Source organism: Gymnodraco acuticeps, unplaced genomic scaffold, assembly GCF_902827175.1.
Source record: "Gymnodraco acuticeps unplaced genomic scaffold, fGymAcu1.1, whole genome shotgun sequence".
Lineage (NCBI taxonomy): Eukaryota > Metazoa > Chordata > Actinopteri > Perciformes > Bathydraconidae > Gymnodraco > Gymnodraco acuticeps.
The window spans coordinates 2313867-2333498 of NW_022990198.1; the positions used below are offsets into that span (position 1 = coordinate 2313867).

The window sequence follows — 19632 nt, forward strand, 5'->3', positions numbered from 1 at the left end:
TTTACCATGCCAGCGATCATATGTACAAATCATGCAACCCTGCTGTTCCAGACTTAAGTAGTTATTTGTAAGAATGTACAGGAAAAGCAACATTTATGTGTAGAACCAAAGCTGGACTCACTCAGGAAGCAGCACAGTGGGTGGGCTTGGGGCTGAGAGCAAAGCTGCAGCACCTTCATGTGACGGGCTGAGGCACGACCTCTTTTAATACCGCTGCCTTCCATTATCTTTTATTAGATTAAATACAACAGCGGTGGATTATTCTCACATGCTTGTTATTTCGTTTTATTAAACTTATTAAAAAAAAATCAAAGCTTTGAGCCTTCTCCCTGTAAATGACGGTCTCTGTTCACAGAGGGCTGGTTATTGGCAACTGAGCCTGTTTCATGCTTAATTAGCACACCTTGCAAAGTATTCTGGGAGATTGTGACAGTCGGGGAGACTTTGGCGCTGAAGCAGCACAATACATTTTATTCACCAACCACATCACAAGACGGTTCATCTGATATTTTCAGCTTGTAAAAACACTCGTCAGTCATCATTTGGCACCTGATGCAACACTGGAAGAAGTATGAAATACAGTATGAATCCATAATCCCACTCATGTTTGTGAATAACTGAAGCTGTTGAAGGCTGTACATTTAATTTAGTAGAGACTGGAAGGAGGAGGAAACTGCTAGCCTTGCTCTGTCCAAAATTGCCCCAAAATCTCTAAACTAACCTGTTCGTGTGTTCCATAACGTGAAAAGAGTTTGAGTTTTTATTGGCTCATTGCCACGGTGAGGTTGAGTAACAGCTCATGTATCAATGTGGCAACATATTTTCACTTCTTACATTTCCAACTGTTTGTGGATTAAAGAAAATATTGAATTGGTGAACTAGGCTAACAACCTCTCTGCTTCAGCTTCATACTGAAATCACAACATACAGTACAAATTAAACAGCATTTAGATGTGTGTTTCTGATTGGGAACAGTTGAACTGTAAAACTGATAGATCTGGTCCTCGATTATGATTGGCTGAGCACCTTTCAACCTATTAACACACATACAGCTAAACAGTAAACACACAGTTATGACCACATTTAAATTGTGTCACTGTGCCTCTGTACTGTCTTAAGATCACTGTTAATTACATTTTCTAATTTCTGCTTAATTCTATATCATGCGTATGACAGCTTCTTTTATGTTTAGCCATTAAAGGGACCAGAGACAAACGCTCATTCTTTTGCTTGCCTAAGCAACTGTTAATTACCCTCTTTGCTTGCATGTCTGCTACACTGTTTATATTTAGATATTTTATGGCACTGCTGTTTGACATACACAGTTCGGATTAAAGGGAAGGTTGGCTACATTACAGAAACATGACACTTAAGGCACCTCAAGAGAAGACGGATGCTTATGGTACAGACCTAAACCTACAGGTTTGTGTTTATTGTATGCAATAGATCATGATTTGATATTTCCTCCTGCTAAGACTGATTTGTCTTGGCTACCATTAGCAGCTAACTTTAACTCTCCGATTTTTACATAAAAATGGAATTATGGATTATAAACAATTGCTTCAAAGCCACAGATACATTATTAACCTATGGATCAATCGATTCAGCCGCGTTTTTTCTCGTTTTAATGCCATTGAACACGTCTTTGATCAGATTGACAGCTACGGTGAGACGATCTCCCGTAAAAGCTCCGTAAAGGTACGTGTTGTGATGTCTGTGTTTGCTTCCCCTGTCGCGAGTTCGGATCGCTCAGTGATGATACTATACCTATATAATCTGTGGAACCTCAGCTTTAATCGGATATCTTGTATGTGTAGCTACTGTACGATAAGTAATAAGGGTATCTTTATCTTGAGTTCTGTGCCAAAGTGTGTTAGCATTTTTCGCTCAGGGGTCATTTAGATGCTTCTTATGAGACCTTTGTTTTGTTTTGGTAAAAATGGTTTGTATCGTCAGTTAGCTGAGATTATTTCCGTTAATCTGGTATAACACATTAATAGGTTCTTAAATATTAAGATCCCCTGAGACACAGTGTCGTGAAAAAAAGTTAAAAAAAAGGACCCGCCGAGGGGGGCTTTGGGGCTTAACAGGTTATTAAAAGTTGATAAACAGTTAAACTCGCCTGCTTTCTTGCTGAGAATGAGATGAGAAGATTGATAGCACTGACGGAGAAATAACAATCTTTTCATCCGGCCATCTGCACAAATTAAAAACTATTCATTTAAGTTTGGTAGTATTTATTTTACTGTACTGTCAAAAGCTTGCTTCGGTAAAACACATACACATATTGGTATACAAGAAAACATATTGTACCAGAAAAAAGAGCAGTGTGATGGAGGCTCGGGTGGTCAGCAGAGCTCAGTGTGGTCCCTGAAGACCGGCCCGGCTCGTCCCCACAGCAGACTACTAGCCTACTTTGTATTTTGATGATTCTCTAAAAAGCCCAAAGACAAACAATGGGAATGGCTGGAGTGTCATTTATAACAGCCAGGGTTTAAGATCCCCTCTTCGCGCGTGGAAACCCCATGAAAGATCAGAGTGGAAGAAGAACCCCGCTTTGGATTGAAATGCTTATTGTGTCTTGGCTTCAGCTCAGTCCGTCACCTGCCAGTGACCTCCTGCTCCCCTGAGGAAACGCATCCATTTTACAGCCTTTAGTGTCTTCCCGCTTTCTCTCAAATCCACATGTCTGTTTAATCCAATGCATTAAAAGGAGTGTTGCATAGTTCTCTTGCACTATTCATGTGTAGTCTTAAATGATTGTCATTACATGACAATGCACAGATAGGGTTTGGAAAGAATGGTGTATGATCAGTTGATTAATGAGCTGTCTAAGCTGTTGGAGAGGTAGCTTTGGTACTGTATATACACAGGGATTTACATGGTGATAGAGAGCAGAGTCACTGTCAATAATTAAGCTCTTTTTAAATGCGTCCAGTGGTCAATGACCGGCAATTCATCAACATAACAGCTCTCTTTGTAGTCCTTTTCAGATTTTGTTTGCAAGTTTGCAATGTCCAACAGTCAAAATTACAAAAAGGGAGTTTTATTCGGAAGAATAGTGCAAGGTTAAGAACAATATATTTAGTGTAATGTTAGTTACGAATGGACTATTATTAGATAGTCTCATGGGGGAAAAGTGGCTTTATTAGCTGATTAAAAACTAAGTTCCACTGTTTTACAGTTGGCGTTGGTACATGTGAAATGGCAATGGTTAGATGCAGCTAAATCTATCCAGATGTGCAGCTACTTGAAAAGTAGATATGATACAATCTACCCTTCAATTGGTTAAACACTGATACATATCTGTAAGTATATATATGATTACAGGTTTTCTAGAATGGCCTGCTTTGTAACTTTATCTGTGCTTTTAACTTAGTCCTGTCGAAAGTGATATCTTCATGTTCTTTTGATGCCTAATTTGTATGTAGGAATGGGTCTAATTTGTTCTTAGATAAAACAGAATGTGACAGCTTTTCAAATGGAATAAACCACACTGAAGCGTCAGGATATTTATCACTGATCCACATCTGAAGATTACATGGCAGGAAATATTCAGAATATTCCTCTATTAAACACCATGTTTTTATCTTTTGCTCCAGGCATCATAAATATACATTAAAGCTTCTTTCCCACTGGTAAAAAAAAAGGCACAAAACAACCACGAACATCTGGCTTTTGTTTTAAGTGATAAAGATTCAAATTCATTCATGCTAATGTTCTCACCAGATAAAGCTCATTGATACCGGTTGCAGCTTAAAGTGAAACTATAATGCATTAAAGCAACAGGGAATTTTACTGACCATCATTACAACACACTGGACTCAAAGTAAACCTGTCGAATAAGTAACAGATATATAAAACACTTAAGTCACCACCATAGAATCTTTCCATGTTTACCATCCCAGCTGGTGCACCTTTACAAAAAATAAAAAACAAAAAGGCATTCACATTTACCTGCAATGTTAAATGAGTTCAGTGGCTATTTTAATCAGGTTTTCCAATATTTCACAATCTTGCATACACTCATTTTAGTAAAAAAAAAAAGGTGTATATGTGGCTTTGCCCATGTTTAATTTTATACTTGTTCTGGTGCATTCTGCTTCATATACAGTATAGATGGTATAATGATTGTCACATTTAGTTTGTGATTAATAATTGTATTTTCTGTGGCAAGCTTAAACAATTTGCCACTCCACCACTTGCATTTTGTTTGGCAAATGTTATGCAAATGTGTGCTACATCTGGATGGAACACACAAACACACTTTTTTCATAAATAAAGTTAAAACATTTTACCCCTAAACTAGGTATTGTTTGAAATGTCTGGTTCACTCACTATTTGTCACACTCCTAGGTTTATGTCACGGTTTTAGTGTTGTCTGTCTGGTTATGGGTTTTGTAAGTCTGTTCATTCGGTGTTTTGTCTTCCTCCTTGTGTTTTGTCTGGTCCTCCTCCCTGTCGTTAGTTTCCCTGGTGTGTCTGATTGTCTCATTGTGTTCACCTGTTGCCCTTGTGTTTCTCCCTCCCCTGCCCAGCTGTGTCTTGTCCTGTGATTACCCTTCTGTGTATTTAGTCTAGTCTTCCCCTGTGTTCCATGTCGATTCATTGTTTCCCCTCCATGTTATTCCACGGTCTGTGTTCCTTGTGCTGCTCGTTTGTTTTGGATATTTTGGATACTGCCTTTTTTGCCACAGCTTTTATTATTTAATAAAGCTCGCTTTTCGTTAATACTGCTTTTGGGTCCTACCTTTTCCACGCATCCTGACAGAATGAACCGACCTACAATGGACCCAGCGGATTTTTATGATTTTGAGTTGGATCTGTTCGATCTGGATTTCTCCCTACAGTGTTATCATGCCAAGTGGAACCTCTTCTAGAAGGGACAAAGAGGCTATCCTCAAAAAGGCACAAATGGAGGTGGCCGAAATGCCTTGGTTGAGGAGTTCGTTGCCTGAGTGGCTACAACTTTTCACAAGTTGTCCTGAAGACTTGTCCGAAGCTTCTAACCCTTTCCTGGGATCCGACTACTGTCCTGTTGGAGGTCCACGGAGTCTCCAAAAAGCCTCTAGGAGACGCAGGGCCAGGATTCCAGCCCGTGCTCCAACAGCCATGATCCCGGCTTCAGTTCCAGTTTCCACAGCCATGAATCCATGCACCAGTACCGGCCCGCAGAGCTATGTTTCCTTGCTCGATTACCTGGCCCACACAGCCATGGTCCAGGCCTCTGTTCCGGTTCCAGCGGCTCCAGTTCCAGCCTCAGTCCTGGCCCCAGCAGCCATGGTTCCGGCTACAGAACCGGCCCCAGTAGCCATGGTCCCGACTCCAGTTTCGGCTCGAGGACTGGCTTACCGGCCGACGCCAGCTCCCCGTGTCCTGTCGGCGTACCGACCGACACAAGTTCCCTCTCAGGTCCCCTCTCGAGTCCCCTCTCGAGTTCCCTCTCGAGTTCCCTCTCGAGTTCCCTCTCGAGTTCCCTCTCAGGTCCCCTCTCGAGTCCCCTCTCGAGTCTCCTTTCGAGTCACCTCTCGAGTCTCCTCTCGAGTCCCCTTTCAAGTCACCTCTCGAGTCCACTCTCGAGTCCACTCTCGAGTCCACTCTCGAATCCCCTCTCAAGCCTCCTTTCAAGTCACTTCTCGAGTTCCCTCTCAAGTCACCTCTCGAGTTCCCTCTCGAGTCACCCCTCCAACTCCCTCTCGAGTCACCTCTCGAGTTCCCTCTCGAGTCACCTCTCGAGTTCCCTCTCGAGTCCCCTCTCAAGTCTCTTTTCGAGTCACCTCTCGAGTCCCTACTCAAGTCCCTTCTCTAGTCCCTACTCAAATGCCGCTGGGGGTCCTGCCAACTCCATGTCCTGTCTCGTTGGGTGTCCCGCAGACTACTCTTCTGCCGGGGGTCCGGCCGACCCTATGTCCTGTCCCGTTGGGGGACCCGCCGACTGCTCTTCTGCCGGGGGTCCTGCCAACCCTGTGTCCTGTGCCGTTGGAGGCCCCGCCGTCTACTCTTCTGCCGGGGGTCTTGCCAACCTTATGTCCTGTGCCGTTGGAAGTTCCGCTGGGAGTCCTGCCAACTCTATGTCCTGTCTCGTTGGAGGTCCCGCCGACTACTCTCCTGCCGGGGGTCCTGACAACCCTGTGTCCTGTCCCGTTGGGGGTCCCGCCGACGACTCTTCTGCCGGGGGTCCTGCCAACCCTATGTCCTGTGCCGTTGGAGGTTCCGCTGGGGTTCCTGCCAGCTCCATGTCCTGTCCCGTTGGGGGTCCCGCCGACTACTCTTCTGCCGGGGGTCCTGCCAACCCATGTCCTGTTCCGTTGGAGGACCCGCTGAGAGTCCTGCCAATCCCATGTCTTGTTCCGTTGGAGGTCCCGCCGTCATCTGTCTCGCCGGGGGTCCTGTCAACTCCTGGTCCTCTTCCGTGGGGGATCCTGCCGAAGCCTGTCCCACCCCTCCACCCACCCTGCTGGACTTTTTTTTTTTGGGACGTCTGAGATCCGTCCCTTGAGGGGGGGGGTTCTGTCACACTCCTAGGTTTATGTCACGGTTTTAGTGTTGTCTGTTCATTCTGTGTTTTGTCTTCCTCCTTGTGTTTTGTCTGGTCCTCCTCCCTGTCGTTAGTTTCCCTGGTGTGTCTAATTGTCTCATTGTGTTCACCTGTTGCCCTTGTGTTTCTCCCTCCCCTGCCCAGCTGTGTTTCTCCCTCCCCTGCCCAGCTGTGTCTTGTCCTGTGATTACCCTTCTGTGTATTTAGTCTTCCCCTGTGTTCCATGTCGGTTCATTGTTTCCCCTCCATGTTATTCCACGGTCTGTGTTCCTTGTGCTGCTCGTTTGTTTTGGGATATTTTGGATACTGCCTTTTTTGCCACAGCTTTTATTATTTAATAAAGCTCGCTTTTCGTTAATACTGCTTTTGGGTCCTACCTTTTCCACGCATCCTGACACTATTGTGGTAAGCGTGTTGTCACTTCCGGTTGTTGTTGTCACCTTTCATTTCAAACCTTTATTTATCCAGATTGTCCCTTGAGATCATAGATCTCTTTTTCAAGGGAGACCTGCAGCAATTTGTTTCCACATGAAACATGAAACAACATAAAACAATAGAGGATATCATACAACATATTTACATACTTATCAACATTTACAAATACCCATAGTTTCAAAGAGCATTTCACTTAGACTTGCTTTAAAAACATTCAGAGGAATACAATTGCTCAGTTTCAATTTTAGCTGTAGACTGTTCCAAGCAAGTGGTGCTGCACACATAAAAGCTGTCTTACCTAAGACAGTCCTTGCTCTTGGCACATCTAACAATACTACATCATGCGATCTCAGACAATAGCTGTTACGACCCTGGGTCTACGACACCACGGATCTGGTGAGTCTGAATAATGTTAAAAACAGCCTGTAATTTAACAGCCTCCTGAATGGAGGGACCTGCACAGTACATCACGGTATCATCCGCATAAACATGTAAAGTAGCTTCATCGACATTTTCACCTAAACTGTTGATATATAGAGAATAAAAGTGGACCTAAAACAGAACCTTGGGGAACACCATTAGCAATGTTCAACCACTGAGAAGTGAGCCCATCAAAGTGAACACATTGGGACCTTTCAGAGAGGTAGTTCACAAACCAACCCACTGCATGGCTGGATATGCCTATACTGGCTAGCCTCTGCTTTAAGATGCGATGATCGACGGTATCAAACGCTTTGGAAAGATCAATAAATAGGGCTGCACAACTCTGCTTATTGTCTAAGATACTCATAATGTCATTCACCACTTTCATTGTCGCAGTGATGGTGCTATGTTTCTTTCTGAAACCTGACTGATGTTTAGACAGGATATAATTTTTACCTCTGGGTAATCACACGTTACTACAGCTTAAGCACTCACAACTCTCCTTCTCTTAGCGACTGTAACTCCACAGTTGCTTACACTCCTTTCAGGTTTGCTAACGGTAGCTATTTTAGCTTGATAGCTAGCCATGGCTAGACTATTTCCTGTCTCATGTTTGGTTATACTTCCCTACCTCCTTTACTGGTACCGATAGGCCTACATGTGTTAAATGTAGTACAGTTGCTAGGTTGGAGGCGGGAATCATAGCCATAGAAGCCCGGCTCCGCATTTTAGAAAGTAACTCAGCTACAGTAAAGCCCATGTTAGTCGGTGTGGACTGGCAAGAGGTAGCTCTTACTAGCCATCCCCCGGCAACTCCCGAGCAGCAGGGAGACTGGGTGACTGTTCAGAAGGGGCATAACGCGAGACCCGCAGGTCCCCACCAACCCGTTCACGTATCTAACAGATTTTCCCCACTCAGCGAGACACCCGCTGAGAAGCCAACTCTGGTTATTGGTATCTCTATTCTGAGATACGTGAATTTAGAGACCGAAGCCTCCACAGTCACATGCATTCCGGGGGCCAGAGCGGGCGACGTTGAGGCACTTCTTAAACTGCTGGCTAAGAATAAACGTAAATACAGTAGGATTGTTATTCGGTTATACGTCGGTGGTAATGATGTTCGTTTACGCCAATCAGAATGCACCAAAGTTAATGTGGCGTCCGTGTGTAGATATGTTAAAACAATGTCGGACACCGACATTTTCTCTGGTCCCCTCCCCAATCTGATCAATGACGACATGTATAGCCGCATGTCATCATTTCAGCGCTGGTTGTCTTGGTGGTGCCCAGCAAACGATGTGGGCTTCGTAAATAATTGGTGTGTCTGCCCAAGGACAATTTAAAGGTCCCATGTCATGGTCATTTCTCATCATAATTCCATTGTTGAGGTCTACTAAAATAGATTTATATTGTGCAATTTTCCAAAATCTCATTGGTTTCTCATACAGCATCTCTGTATAGTATGTGTATTCACTCTCTGTCCTAAACGGCTTGTTGGAGCTCCTGCCCCCCCCTCCCTATGAGCCCAGTGGCTGTCTGCGAGACAGCGAGACACAGCGAAACCATCCCGAACACACACACCCGCAGCCTGGCTGGGAGTTTGTGTGTGTGCTCACACACCGGTTCAGGCCCCTACACACGGCGGCGTGCGTTGTCGCTTGCCGGTGGGCATGTCTGAAGCTAGACCAACAACCAATTACCTGAATCTCCCGCCCCGGACACACAAGCAGCGGTTTGATTGGCTAGAGCTTGTACTGGCATATGATTCGATTGGCTGACGCTTCCGTCGAAGCGTCAAAAGTAGAACATTGCTCTACTTTTGCAGCGAGCACCGCGAGAAAAGCTACGCTTTGCTCCCACAATGCAGTTCGGCGAGGCGTGACGTCACCCCATTCAAAGTGAATGGGTTGAAGCGGCAACGCACGCCGCCGTGTGTAGGGGCCTCTTTTGCTAGTCTGTCCGTCCTGGGAGAGGGATCCCTCCTCTGTTGCTCTCCCTGAGGTTTCTCCCATTTTCCCCTCTAAACTGTGGGTTTTCTCTGGAAGGTTTTCCTTGTACAATGTGAGGGTCTAAGGACAGAGGGTGTCGTATTGTCATACTGATATTCTGTACAAACTGTGAAGTCCACTGAGACAAATGTAACATGTGTGATATTGGGCTATATAAATAAACATTGATTGATTGATTGATGGTTCGAGTTCCACTGCCAGTGAGTTATGGTATTGATAAAAACCACATTTTTTACAACAACTTAACTTTAATGTTTAACGAATTGAGCCACTCTAATGTAAAATGCTTGGTAAATGAGCTGTACAAGAATGTGCCTGAATAGGCTGTAATTGTTAAGAGAATCAATCAAGATTATGGATATCTGATCAGAATTTCAAATGCCAAGTTTAAAATATTTAACATAATTCCATACTTGAGGCGGTGGTGGCAAAGTCGATAGGGACTTGGCTTGGCAACTGGAAGGTCACCAGTTCAAGTGCCGGCAAGACCAAGTGCTACCGAGGTGTCCCTGAGCAAGGCACCGGTCCCTACACTGCTCCCCGGGCGCCGTTCAAAATGGCAGCACACTGCTCCTAACACAGGATGGGTCAAATGCAGAGAAACAATTTCCCCACGAGGGATTAATAAAAGTCCATTTTATCTTGTTGCTGCGGAAACTTTTTGGTACCAAAAAAAAAAAGTTCTTCCTACTTTGCACTTATGTTATTATGAGGAATTTTGACTAACATGTGGCACGTCACAGCAATGTGTCACCATTTGCTCCACATGTTCAGTCCCACTCACATTCATAAAGCTTTCACTGTAAATCTGTCTAGGGGACTGATGTGGAAAGCCAACGCTGAACGTGAACCTACTTTACATAATTATGGTGGACACATTATGAATAATTCACCCCTCTCAAACTCAGGAGTCGAACACTGCAGACTTTTGAACACACGGCACAGTCACAAAACCTCCTGCTTAACTTTCACTGGCTTGTTTGTTTCTAACCTGTGTGTTCAAGCAGTTAACAATCGTGTACAATGAATCATGCGACCAAACGGAACACAAGGAGCTGAGATGGTTTCGTTTATGGCCTGAAAACATTGTTTTTCTCCACTTCCATTAAATAACGCCCTGCCATCCTTTGCACTGCTGGAGGCTTTCTTGCAATCTGGGGAGCATCTGAATGTTATTTGGGCCTCACTGTACTGTTATCATGATAAAAACACTGTGCTGGGGCCCAAGGGCTCTATAAAGAAAGGTCTAAATTGAGACTGTGACTGACATCGGTCGCGACGTTGACAAGAAGGCTGTAATCACAGCTGGCTTTGTGTAGACAGTGGGGCCATCCATCGCTCACTAAAAAAATCTGGCACAGCCTCAGAGCTGTAACACAATAGGAAGACATGGCTCTCTGCTCTGGTTACTTTAAGAGCTCTTGGCATATGAATGACAATCATGTTTGACTTCAGAATTTGCAACTGGTCAAAACAGCCCTAATAATACGTGTGAACATGAATAAATTGGACAGGACTTTCCTGGATACGCATAATAAACTCAAACATAGCGTTGTTTCTCATAATGTTTAAAGAGGACATATGATGGTCATTTTCAGGCGCATACTGGTTTTTTGGGTTCATACTAGTGTGTGTGTACATGCTCTTACATTCAAAGAACACATTATTTTGCTATACTGTCTGAATATTCTTGTATTCACCCCCATAGGCTGAAACGCTCCATTTTGCGCCTGTCTCTAGTTTTGAATGATTTATCCTCTTAAGGTACCTAAAGCTACACAATTAATGTTTTAACTTGCAGCAATCGATTACATGAGCTAAAAAAAAAGTATCCCTATACTTCAGTCACTTCCTCCAGTCTTCAACTGCAACAACACAAACTGAAGAATTACTGAAAAAATGTCCACATTACAAGAAATAAATATAACTTTATCAAAAAATGCACATTACAATGCAAGTCTTTGATTAATAGACATCTCAAATCAAATCAAATCAAGTTTTATTTATATAGCACATTTATATAGCACATTTATAAACGATTTTTGGTCGAGCCAAAGTGCTGTACATATAATAACAAAAAGCCTACAGTAGAGACACTTTACAGCTAATACAACAGCACAGATTGTTCAGAATATCAGTATGAGAAAAACGACACCCTCTATCCTTAGACCCTCACATCGTACAAGGAAAAAACTTCCAGAGAAAACCCACAGTTTAGAGGGAAAAAATGGGAGAAACCTCAGGGAGAGCAACAGAGGAGGGATCCCTCTCCCAGGACGGACAGACGTGCAATAGATGCCGTGTGTAAATCGAAGAGATAATACATTTGACAGTATATAGACCGAATGTTAGGAAATGCATGTGTCTGTAATAAGAAGATGAATCCACGAGGATGTCAGCTACAATCCTGTGGAAGCCATCAGGGAAGCAGCATGACGAGACCCAAAGCAGGACCGCAGAGACAGGTTCAGCCACGACCCGAAACGTCCACGACTTAATCCAGAACTCAGGATAGAGGATCCAAGACACAGGACTACAGCAAGAGGATCAGCCTCGACTCCGGATCCCGGCGTAGATATAGACACAAAACAAGAAAAAAGATTTGGCTGGGTTAATCGGAACAAGAGAATACACAGACACAGACAGAGAGGGGAAAGGTCATTGGATAAAAGTTATTCTTGATAACCCTCTAGAAAGATCTCATGAACTTCCCCACTCAATCTATCAAGACCCGAGCAGTTATATTAGATATAGGAAAAGAAACAGAGATAGGGAGCACAACAACCTCTTCGTCAGATGCACTCCCCCGCTTATCTAAGCGACTCTGTACCCCGTTACCCTCTACAAGGCCATAAACCAGCAGAGGGAAAATAGGGGGTGAGTAAGGGTTTTTAAGAATAAACCGCAAGGGTCTAAAGGGAAAAAAGATGAAATATAAGGTACTATATTTTAAGTAATCCTATCTACTATTCCTATATTCGAATAATGCATAAACTATTTTAAAAATACTTTATGAAATCCTATGTTATGTTATAAATATTAAAATAAAGAACTAAATGAATAAATAAATAAGTAAATAAATGAATAAATAGATAATTAAACAAAAGCCAGAGAGAAAAAGTGAATTTTAAGTGTTGATTTAAAAACCCCCAGGGTCTGGGCCGACCTCACATGGAGGGGCAAAGTATTCGCAGCCACTACGTCTCTTAGCTCATTGTTTAGGTTTTGTAGCCTATAAACCCTGCTCTCATCATTCTTGTTTTCAGCCAACTACCTGCCTATCACCAATCGACAGTCAGGCAAAGTAGGCTACTACTGTACCTTGTGAACACAGGTGAGCTTTAACTGCTAAAGAGCTCATTCCCTCAGAGACCAAAACTGAGAGTGAAAAAAGTACTTGCATTCAACATTGCGTATCCAAATGAATGCTGCTCTTAAGTTGCCAAAAACAAATAAATATTCATATACATATAATATTGCAGCCAAAACATTTACTCTCCGAAGCACACATACGGACAGTATCCTGTCATTTTTTAAACTTAGTTGATGGTAACCGTTGCAGAATAACAGAAGGCTCATTTACACCAGAGGATACTCTTCTGTTAGGTGTTGTTGATGCAAATTATAATAGATAGGACTTCAAAAGGGGTCATTGAACTTCAAAAGAATTTAATTTGACCTAATCAGTTTTACATCTGATCACAGAGTGTTGTCACACGTCTTTTTTTATAGAAGAGAATGATGTTGTAAACCTCATCTTACAATATCATTTTATAATGAAGTGTTTACCCCTACAATGTCCATCATTTTGAATTGCAATGGACAACCAGTTGGCTACGGCATTACACAACTCTGATTTAAGGCTTGTATAAAAGTAGATGTACCGTGACATATTATTATGGAAGCTTCGCTGTGCCTCAAATGAATGGGTGCGAGATGTGTCAAAGAATTTATTTTTATTTATTTTAAAGCAGTGACATTGACGAAGGCAACATATATTCCTCATCATTTATTTGTTTATCTTCCAAGATGACTTGCCTCTGAATGCCCATGCTGCTCCTGCAAAAAAGCAGTGTGATGCTAATGAACCTATAATCACATCTTTTCCTTTCACAAGCCTTGTTTATTCCCCCTCAAGAGGGCAGTGTTTGAATAAAAGAGCCTCCATCTGTCAGCACTCATCACTGCAATGAGATGCATGCCAAGAACTTTGAGGAGAGCGTACATGCAGTCCTCAGTCCATAATATTCAAACCAGATACAAGGATAATGTTTGATGTAAATGACACACATGGATAAATGTGTACAATATACATGACACTTCTAATTGCAGGATTTAAGAGCTGATGAAGATCTGAAAAGCGGAGGCTTTTTTTTTTTTTTTTTACAGCGCTGTAATGATAGATAATTAACGTGAGGGATTAATGATTCACTTGTGTTCTGCCCTGTATCAGGAACAGAGCAGGGAGGAGTGTGAGGCGCATGAGACAGCAATCCAAAAATAAACCACCCCACAAACGCCCTAAATGCTTTTCAAACACGTAATGCTCCGGAAATCATTAAGGAGGAGGGGGAGAAGAAGCTTTGTAAACTTAAGTCCAACAACAACAAGAACACAGTGAGATGCACATCCGCTGCCTCCAAAAATAAATGTGCTCCTCTTCTCTTTTTCCACTGTCTTTATAAACTTCTGTTACATTTTCTCTGATCTCACCTCAAATTTCCCTCTTGATTATTATTTTACATCTCCATTTTCCTTCTGAATTTTCTTCATCTTATCTTCTGTCCTTTCTTTTCCTCCACACTCCCTCTCTTCTTGTTCTCTCCTCCTCTGATCTCTAACCTTTCTCTTGTTGTATCACTTCTCATCTCCTCACCTCTTTAGCTCCTGGCTCATTTTCCTCTGTTTTCTATCATCTCTCTTTTCCCCGTCTACTTTTTTAAGTCTTTTTATTTTCTCCTCTCAACTCACCTTACCATTATCTTTTTCTTACTCTATACTTCTCCCTCCTTTCACCATTCTCTCCTCACTTTTGCCCTCTATTTCCTACATTCTCCCCAGGCTCTTCTCTTTTTCCACTTTCTTCTCTTTTTCAAAGAATGTACCGTCCTTTTCTCCTTCCTCCCTCAACTTCTCTATTTCACTTTATCATTGTATTTCCTTCCCTCACTTTTCTCTCTCCCCTATTGTATCCCCTCGTCTTGTTCCCTGTCCTCCTAGTTTCTCAATGAGTCTCAATCCAGCTTCAGCCCCTCCCACTCCGTGTAAGGCTTAATTGTCATCTTTGACGAGAACTCGCTAAGGCTTAAATACCGCGTGCGCCTCGTGCATTGACAGTAGAACTGACCGACGTATCCGAGAGGGCATCATCTCGCTCTTTCTCGTGCGTGACATTTTTATCCTCCTCGTGCTTCTTCACTTTTGCCGCCGAGCCTCCAGCATGCAGGTGTCTCTGGCCCTCCTCGTCTCCAGCCTCGCGCTGCTGCTTCTGCAGGGATGCTGCACCGCCGTGAAGGGATGGAAGGTACTAAAGAACGATGGCACGGAGATTTTACCGGAGTACAGAGAAAACAGTCGGACCCCTCTCGAGACTATATTACAGACGGCCAACGGCAACAATAACAACAACAACAACAACACCCTGAATAACAGGGCGAAGAGCGGCGGGAGGAGCGCGGACACTGTCTCCTACAGTAAGTACTACTTTCACTCTATTAGTATGGAACAACTGTGTTACAGGTGGCACGTGTGAGGTATTTAAATGTCTTTTTCCAGGTCAATCTTAAAAGGGTACTTTTTATGTGAGGTTTCATTTAAGGCATGGTGCGTAAAAGTGAGGGAGTTAACATACAAGTAAATAAACATAATGTATATTTTTTTTTAAAGGTTAGTTCAATCCGTATAGCATTACAGAGACTATAATACCTATATCCAAGGGGGCCGACAGCATGACAATATCTTATTTAATATCCAGACAGCCGAGACACACTACCTTTTTATAATAAATTGATATAGGCATATACTATTTATTAAATCATAAACATCTTTAGTTTTTCAATTTAAATAGTGTAGGATCTCTTTGTTTAAACATGTATATTTCCTTTTTCGGAATAAATAATTAGATTTTGGTGGGAATTGTGCACTCAGACTGTCCCGTTGACCTTACAAAGAAGTTCAGAGAAGCTGCATTTTATGCCTAAAAACTGTAAGATTAATTTCACAGGTAGTTTTGTTATAAATGATTAAATGTTTGAATAAGACTTGATCCGCTGTTTTGACTTTAAAAAAATGTAATCTTGGAAATGTACTACTTACTACTGTTGTAATCGGTGGATCTGACTTTAAAAAAAGGTATTAAAGACAACCCGTCTTTCCATTTCACTTCTCCCTCACACTGCCTCCCTGATCACGAGCAGCTCTCCTGTGTGGGAAGTGTTTTCTTGCTTAATCCACTGCCAGAGTCTACGGGTGCTGAGAGCGGCACAGACACATTCTTGTGGTTTCTTCCATACACAATCTCAAGTGGAGCATTTAGAGAGACATCAGGGCTACATTTTCACATTGTCTTCCAGGTTGTTTCCTTCTCTCTTTATACTATTAGTCAAGCTCTGCTTACCATTTGATTGCAACAACATGTCTCTGAAAACCCTGCAGTTTGTCTTTCAGGGGATGTCGTTTTTTGGGGTGTATTGAGAAATTGCTTTTTAAACGCAACACTGCCTTTTGAGAATGATTCCCACCTGTGGCCAGTAAAGGTTGTATGTTCTGATCGAGCGGTGCATGTACAATAATCTCACACTCATGCATTCAAGATGGGTGGTGTAATGTTCTCAAAGATTTAATCACGGGCACTGGAGAAGAAGATGATTTGTTGGATTAAAAGAATAACGGCTGACAAAATGGGGATTAGCAAATCATGATACGTTGTTTGAGTATATTATTGGGCTGTCCTTAAGAAAATCTTTGATGGCTAACACTCGTAACTAATCAGTTTATTTCACAAAGATTACTGCAAAATCACCAAATGTTTAAATTCAGTATAAAAATAGCTTTAAAAATTACTGAACAAGTCTTATCGACTAAAGTGGGTTTCCCAGATGTTTACAACCAATCCACACAATGAACCGCAGTCTCCAAAATATAGCTGTAAAAGTGCATCCCCTTGTTTTCCTCTGGATAAGCACCATATGCGTTGTTGTTCACTCAGACACAGAAATCTCCTGGATTATTTTCGTAATTCATCACTCAGTGTTTGTCCCAGGATGTCCTGCTCGTGGTCCCTGTGGGGTCACAGCAGGGACTTTGGACCACTGCCTGGCCTCCCTACACTCCTCTCCCAGGACTGCTCTCTTACCGCCGAGGGAGAGCAACAGTGCACGCAACTGTACAGTAGTCCAGTGTGCAGGCCTCCATCATTAGTAATGATTTTTTCAGGTTTACAGTGGAGAGGAGAACAGGAAATGTAGGGAAAAGGCACAGAGAGACCGAACAAGACAACCTGACTTTCTGGGTTACGGTGGTAATTGGTGCGAACTGCTGCCCAGTGTAGTCATTGTATACTACTGTGGTCCCTTCAGTGGCGGCCACAGAATAACATCAGATCAGGTTCTCGTGCAGAGGAAAAAAAAGAGTCACCTCACATAAATCCTTTGTTCAGCCCTTTTTTTGCAAAGAAAGCCACAGAGAAAAACAGATCCCTCTTGGAGTGTATAATTTCTAAACCGACAGTTCCTCTGCCCCGTCTTTACACACTGCTTGTAAAAAACAAAAAACTTGCAGGACAATAACTCATGCATACGGCTGTTAAAAGGCTGCGGCCGAAACATGGGATTACAGTCGGGAGTGTGTTTTCTCAAATCAGTCTGGCAGATGTCCAGTTTGTCCAAAACCGTACACTTACTTTAAAATAACCAGACAGCTATTTACTCCTCCATCACCACATACATTTCCTGAGGGCCAACGCTGAATGCCAGCTTTCCTTCCAGCCCAAACCTACATTAAGTTTGATTGAGCTGTTTAATGGCCTCTGGTCTGGATATGCTATCAGCTGATTGCTGCCAGCTGGATCTCCTTGTCAAAACCCGTCATCGGCTAATGATCAGACCATGACTACATTTGGGAAACCCTGATATGATCTCTCAAATCTTTTCTTTAAATGTACAAATTGTTACATTAAGTTGGATATATAAAAGTGCATTTTTCGGCTGCACTTTTGTGTCTCATAAAATGTCAGGATTGAACTGCAGTTTGACTTACACAAAACAGAATGGGTGACCTAATGTTGACAGAATCGGAGAGATATTAGCACATATTGGAGTCGGACACAGCTGCAGCATTAGGGCGGTCAACCTGCAGAATGTCATTTACAGTGTGCAGAACTTCAAAGTCTGTGTTTTGGGCTGAAGCCACGAGTGTAACTGTGATATTCTGCTCTTCCATTCCAGGTGCCTCGGAGTTGAGCTGCAGGGAGTTGCGCTCCACCCGTTACATTACGGACGGATCTTGCCGCAGTGCCAAGCCCGTAAAGGAGCTGGTGTGTTCGGGCCAGTGCATGCCCGCACACCTCATGCCCAACTCCATCGGCCGTGGGAAGTGGTGGAGGGGCAGCACCACGGACTACCGCTGCATCCCGGCCCACTCCAGGACTAGGAGGGTGCAGCTGCACTGTCCCAACGGCAACACCCGGACTTACAAAATCCGCGTGGTTACCTCCTGCAAGTGCAAGCGCTTCAGGCCCCACCACAACCAATCAGAGCTCAAAGAGGTACCAAAACGCAACAAGAAGCACAGTCGCTTGTCTCAAGTCCAGAACAAGAACAACACGCCGACACTGATGGGAAACTCGTACTGATGCTCTTCCAAAGGACAAACACCAAAGCACACACACACGTTACACAACACACCATTCAACAACGTCTCCTTCAACTAGGGAGGAGAAATATCAAAGAGAGCGAATTCATAAGCTAATTTTTGGACTGGTTTTTTAAGTCATCAGTCTTCATTTTTTCAGCGTATTTGTGAACTCGGCTGCTTATTTGCATGACAAAGTGAGTCACTGCCAGGGGGCTTGCCACAGATGTAGCACTATGTTGGATAAAAAGTATCTAATCGCCCCAACAGCTCAAGCCTCTTTTGGTTTGTGTCCTGCACACAAACAGATTTCATTTAATGAGAAGTCCTCCCCGAAGGCTTCCAGCCCATCTGTACAAACATCCAGCAGATGCAGAGCAATGTTTTTTTAAAGCTGAAAAGGTGTATCTTCACCCCAAAGTGGTTGTAATCCATCTCCTTTTTGGCTGTGCGTGTGTAGAGGAGATGGTGGCAGCTCTTGGGGCTCTGATGTTGACAGGTTTCTGTGCAGCGGTGGAGGCAGCTCACTAAAGGCCTCACTCATCGGGATAGCCGCACAGCACTCTTCCAGGCCTGTCAGTCATAGTAACCTTCCCCACAGCCAGATGCAGAGTGAGGAGAGACAGAGAAATTAAGCAGTTTTGACACTACGGGGGCATTCCTGTGACTCCTTAATTACTAAATGAGCCTATTCCTGTGTTGTTTCGATTTATAAAAAGCCATTTCCTCCAGCCAGTTCCTGTTTGCTGGAAACACACACAGAAAAAATAAGTGCACATGTGTGTGTGTAGGAGGCATCAGAAAGTGGAGCATGGTTGCGTTGTTACCTAAGGGCAGAGCTCTTCTCCAGCACGCCCACACACCGGAATTATTTTGTAACGGGCCAAATAGAGCAGCGATCAAGCATGCACAGCCAAAATCCATCCGTTTGTGTCCGCTCCCTGTAAATAGCTCCAACAGGAAAGATAGGAATACACATACAGTAACATCATAATTCTGATACAAATCTGACCCCCGGCCTGTCACAACCTCCTTCCTCAGCAATGGGGACTGTACTCCATGAAGAATATTCACAATGTTTCCACATATAGTCATTCCGCTTCTATTGCTTCCTGATTTTTGTATGGTTGTCTTAACTGTACTGACAATGTTTGCTTCTTTTCCCGATTGTATGTTATGGAATAGCAACTGGAAGGGGTTTGTGGTGTAAGCTGAGAGCTGTGATTGTACATATCGTACCTGTGTGGTCCGCTGCAGTGGGTGGGCGGGGTGGGGGGCTGGTTTCTACAGACACTAAAGAAGGACTGTTACAAAGAATGAACTGCATATTTATTTTTTATTTCACATTTAAATTATTTATGCAACCTTTTGTAGTAA

The 19632-nt window shown here is 43.2% G+C and overlaps 1 protein-coding gene across 1 annotated transcript; it reads left to right on the top strand.

The window, feature by feature from the left end:
• The first annotated feature begins 14297 nt into the window (after nucleotides 1–14297).
• sost (sclerostin) lies at nucleotides 14298–19227 on the top strand. Its single transcript, XM_034217968.1, has 2 exons — nucleotides 14298–15098; nucleotides 17850–19227. Exons 1-2 carry the CDS (start codon nucleotides 14846–14848, stop codon nucleotides 18254–18256), a joined length of 660 nt encoding a protein of 219 aa, XP_034073859.1. The 5' UTR covers nucleotides 14298–14845; the 3' UTR covers nucleotides 18257–19227.
• Nucleotides 19228–19632: the final 405 nt, after the last annotated feature.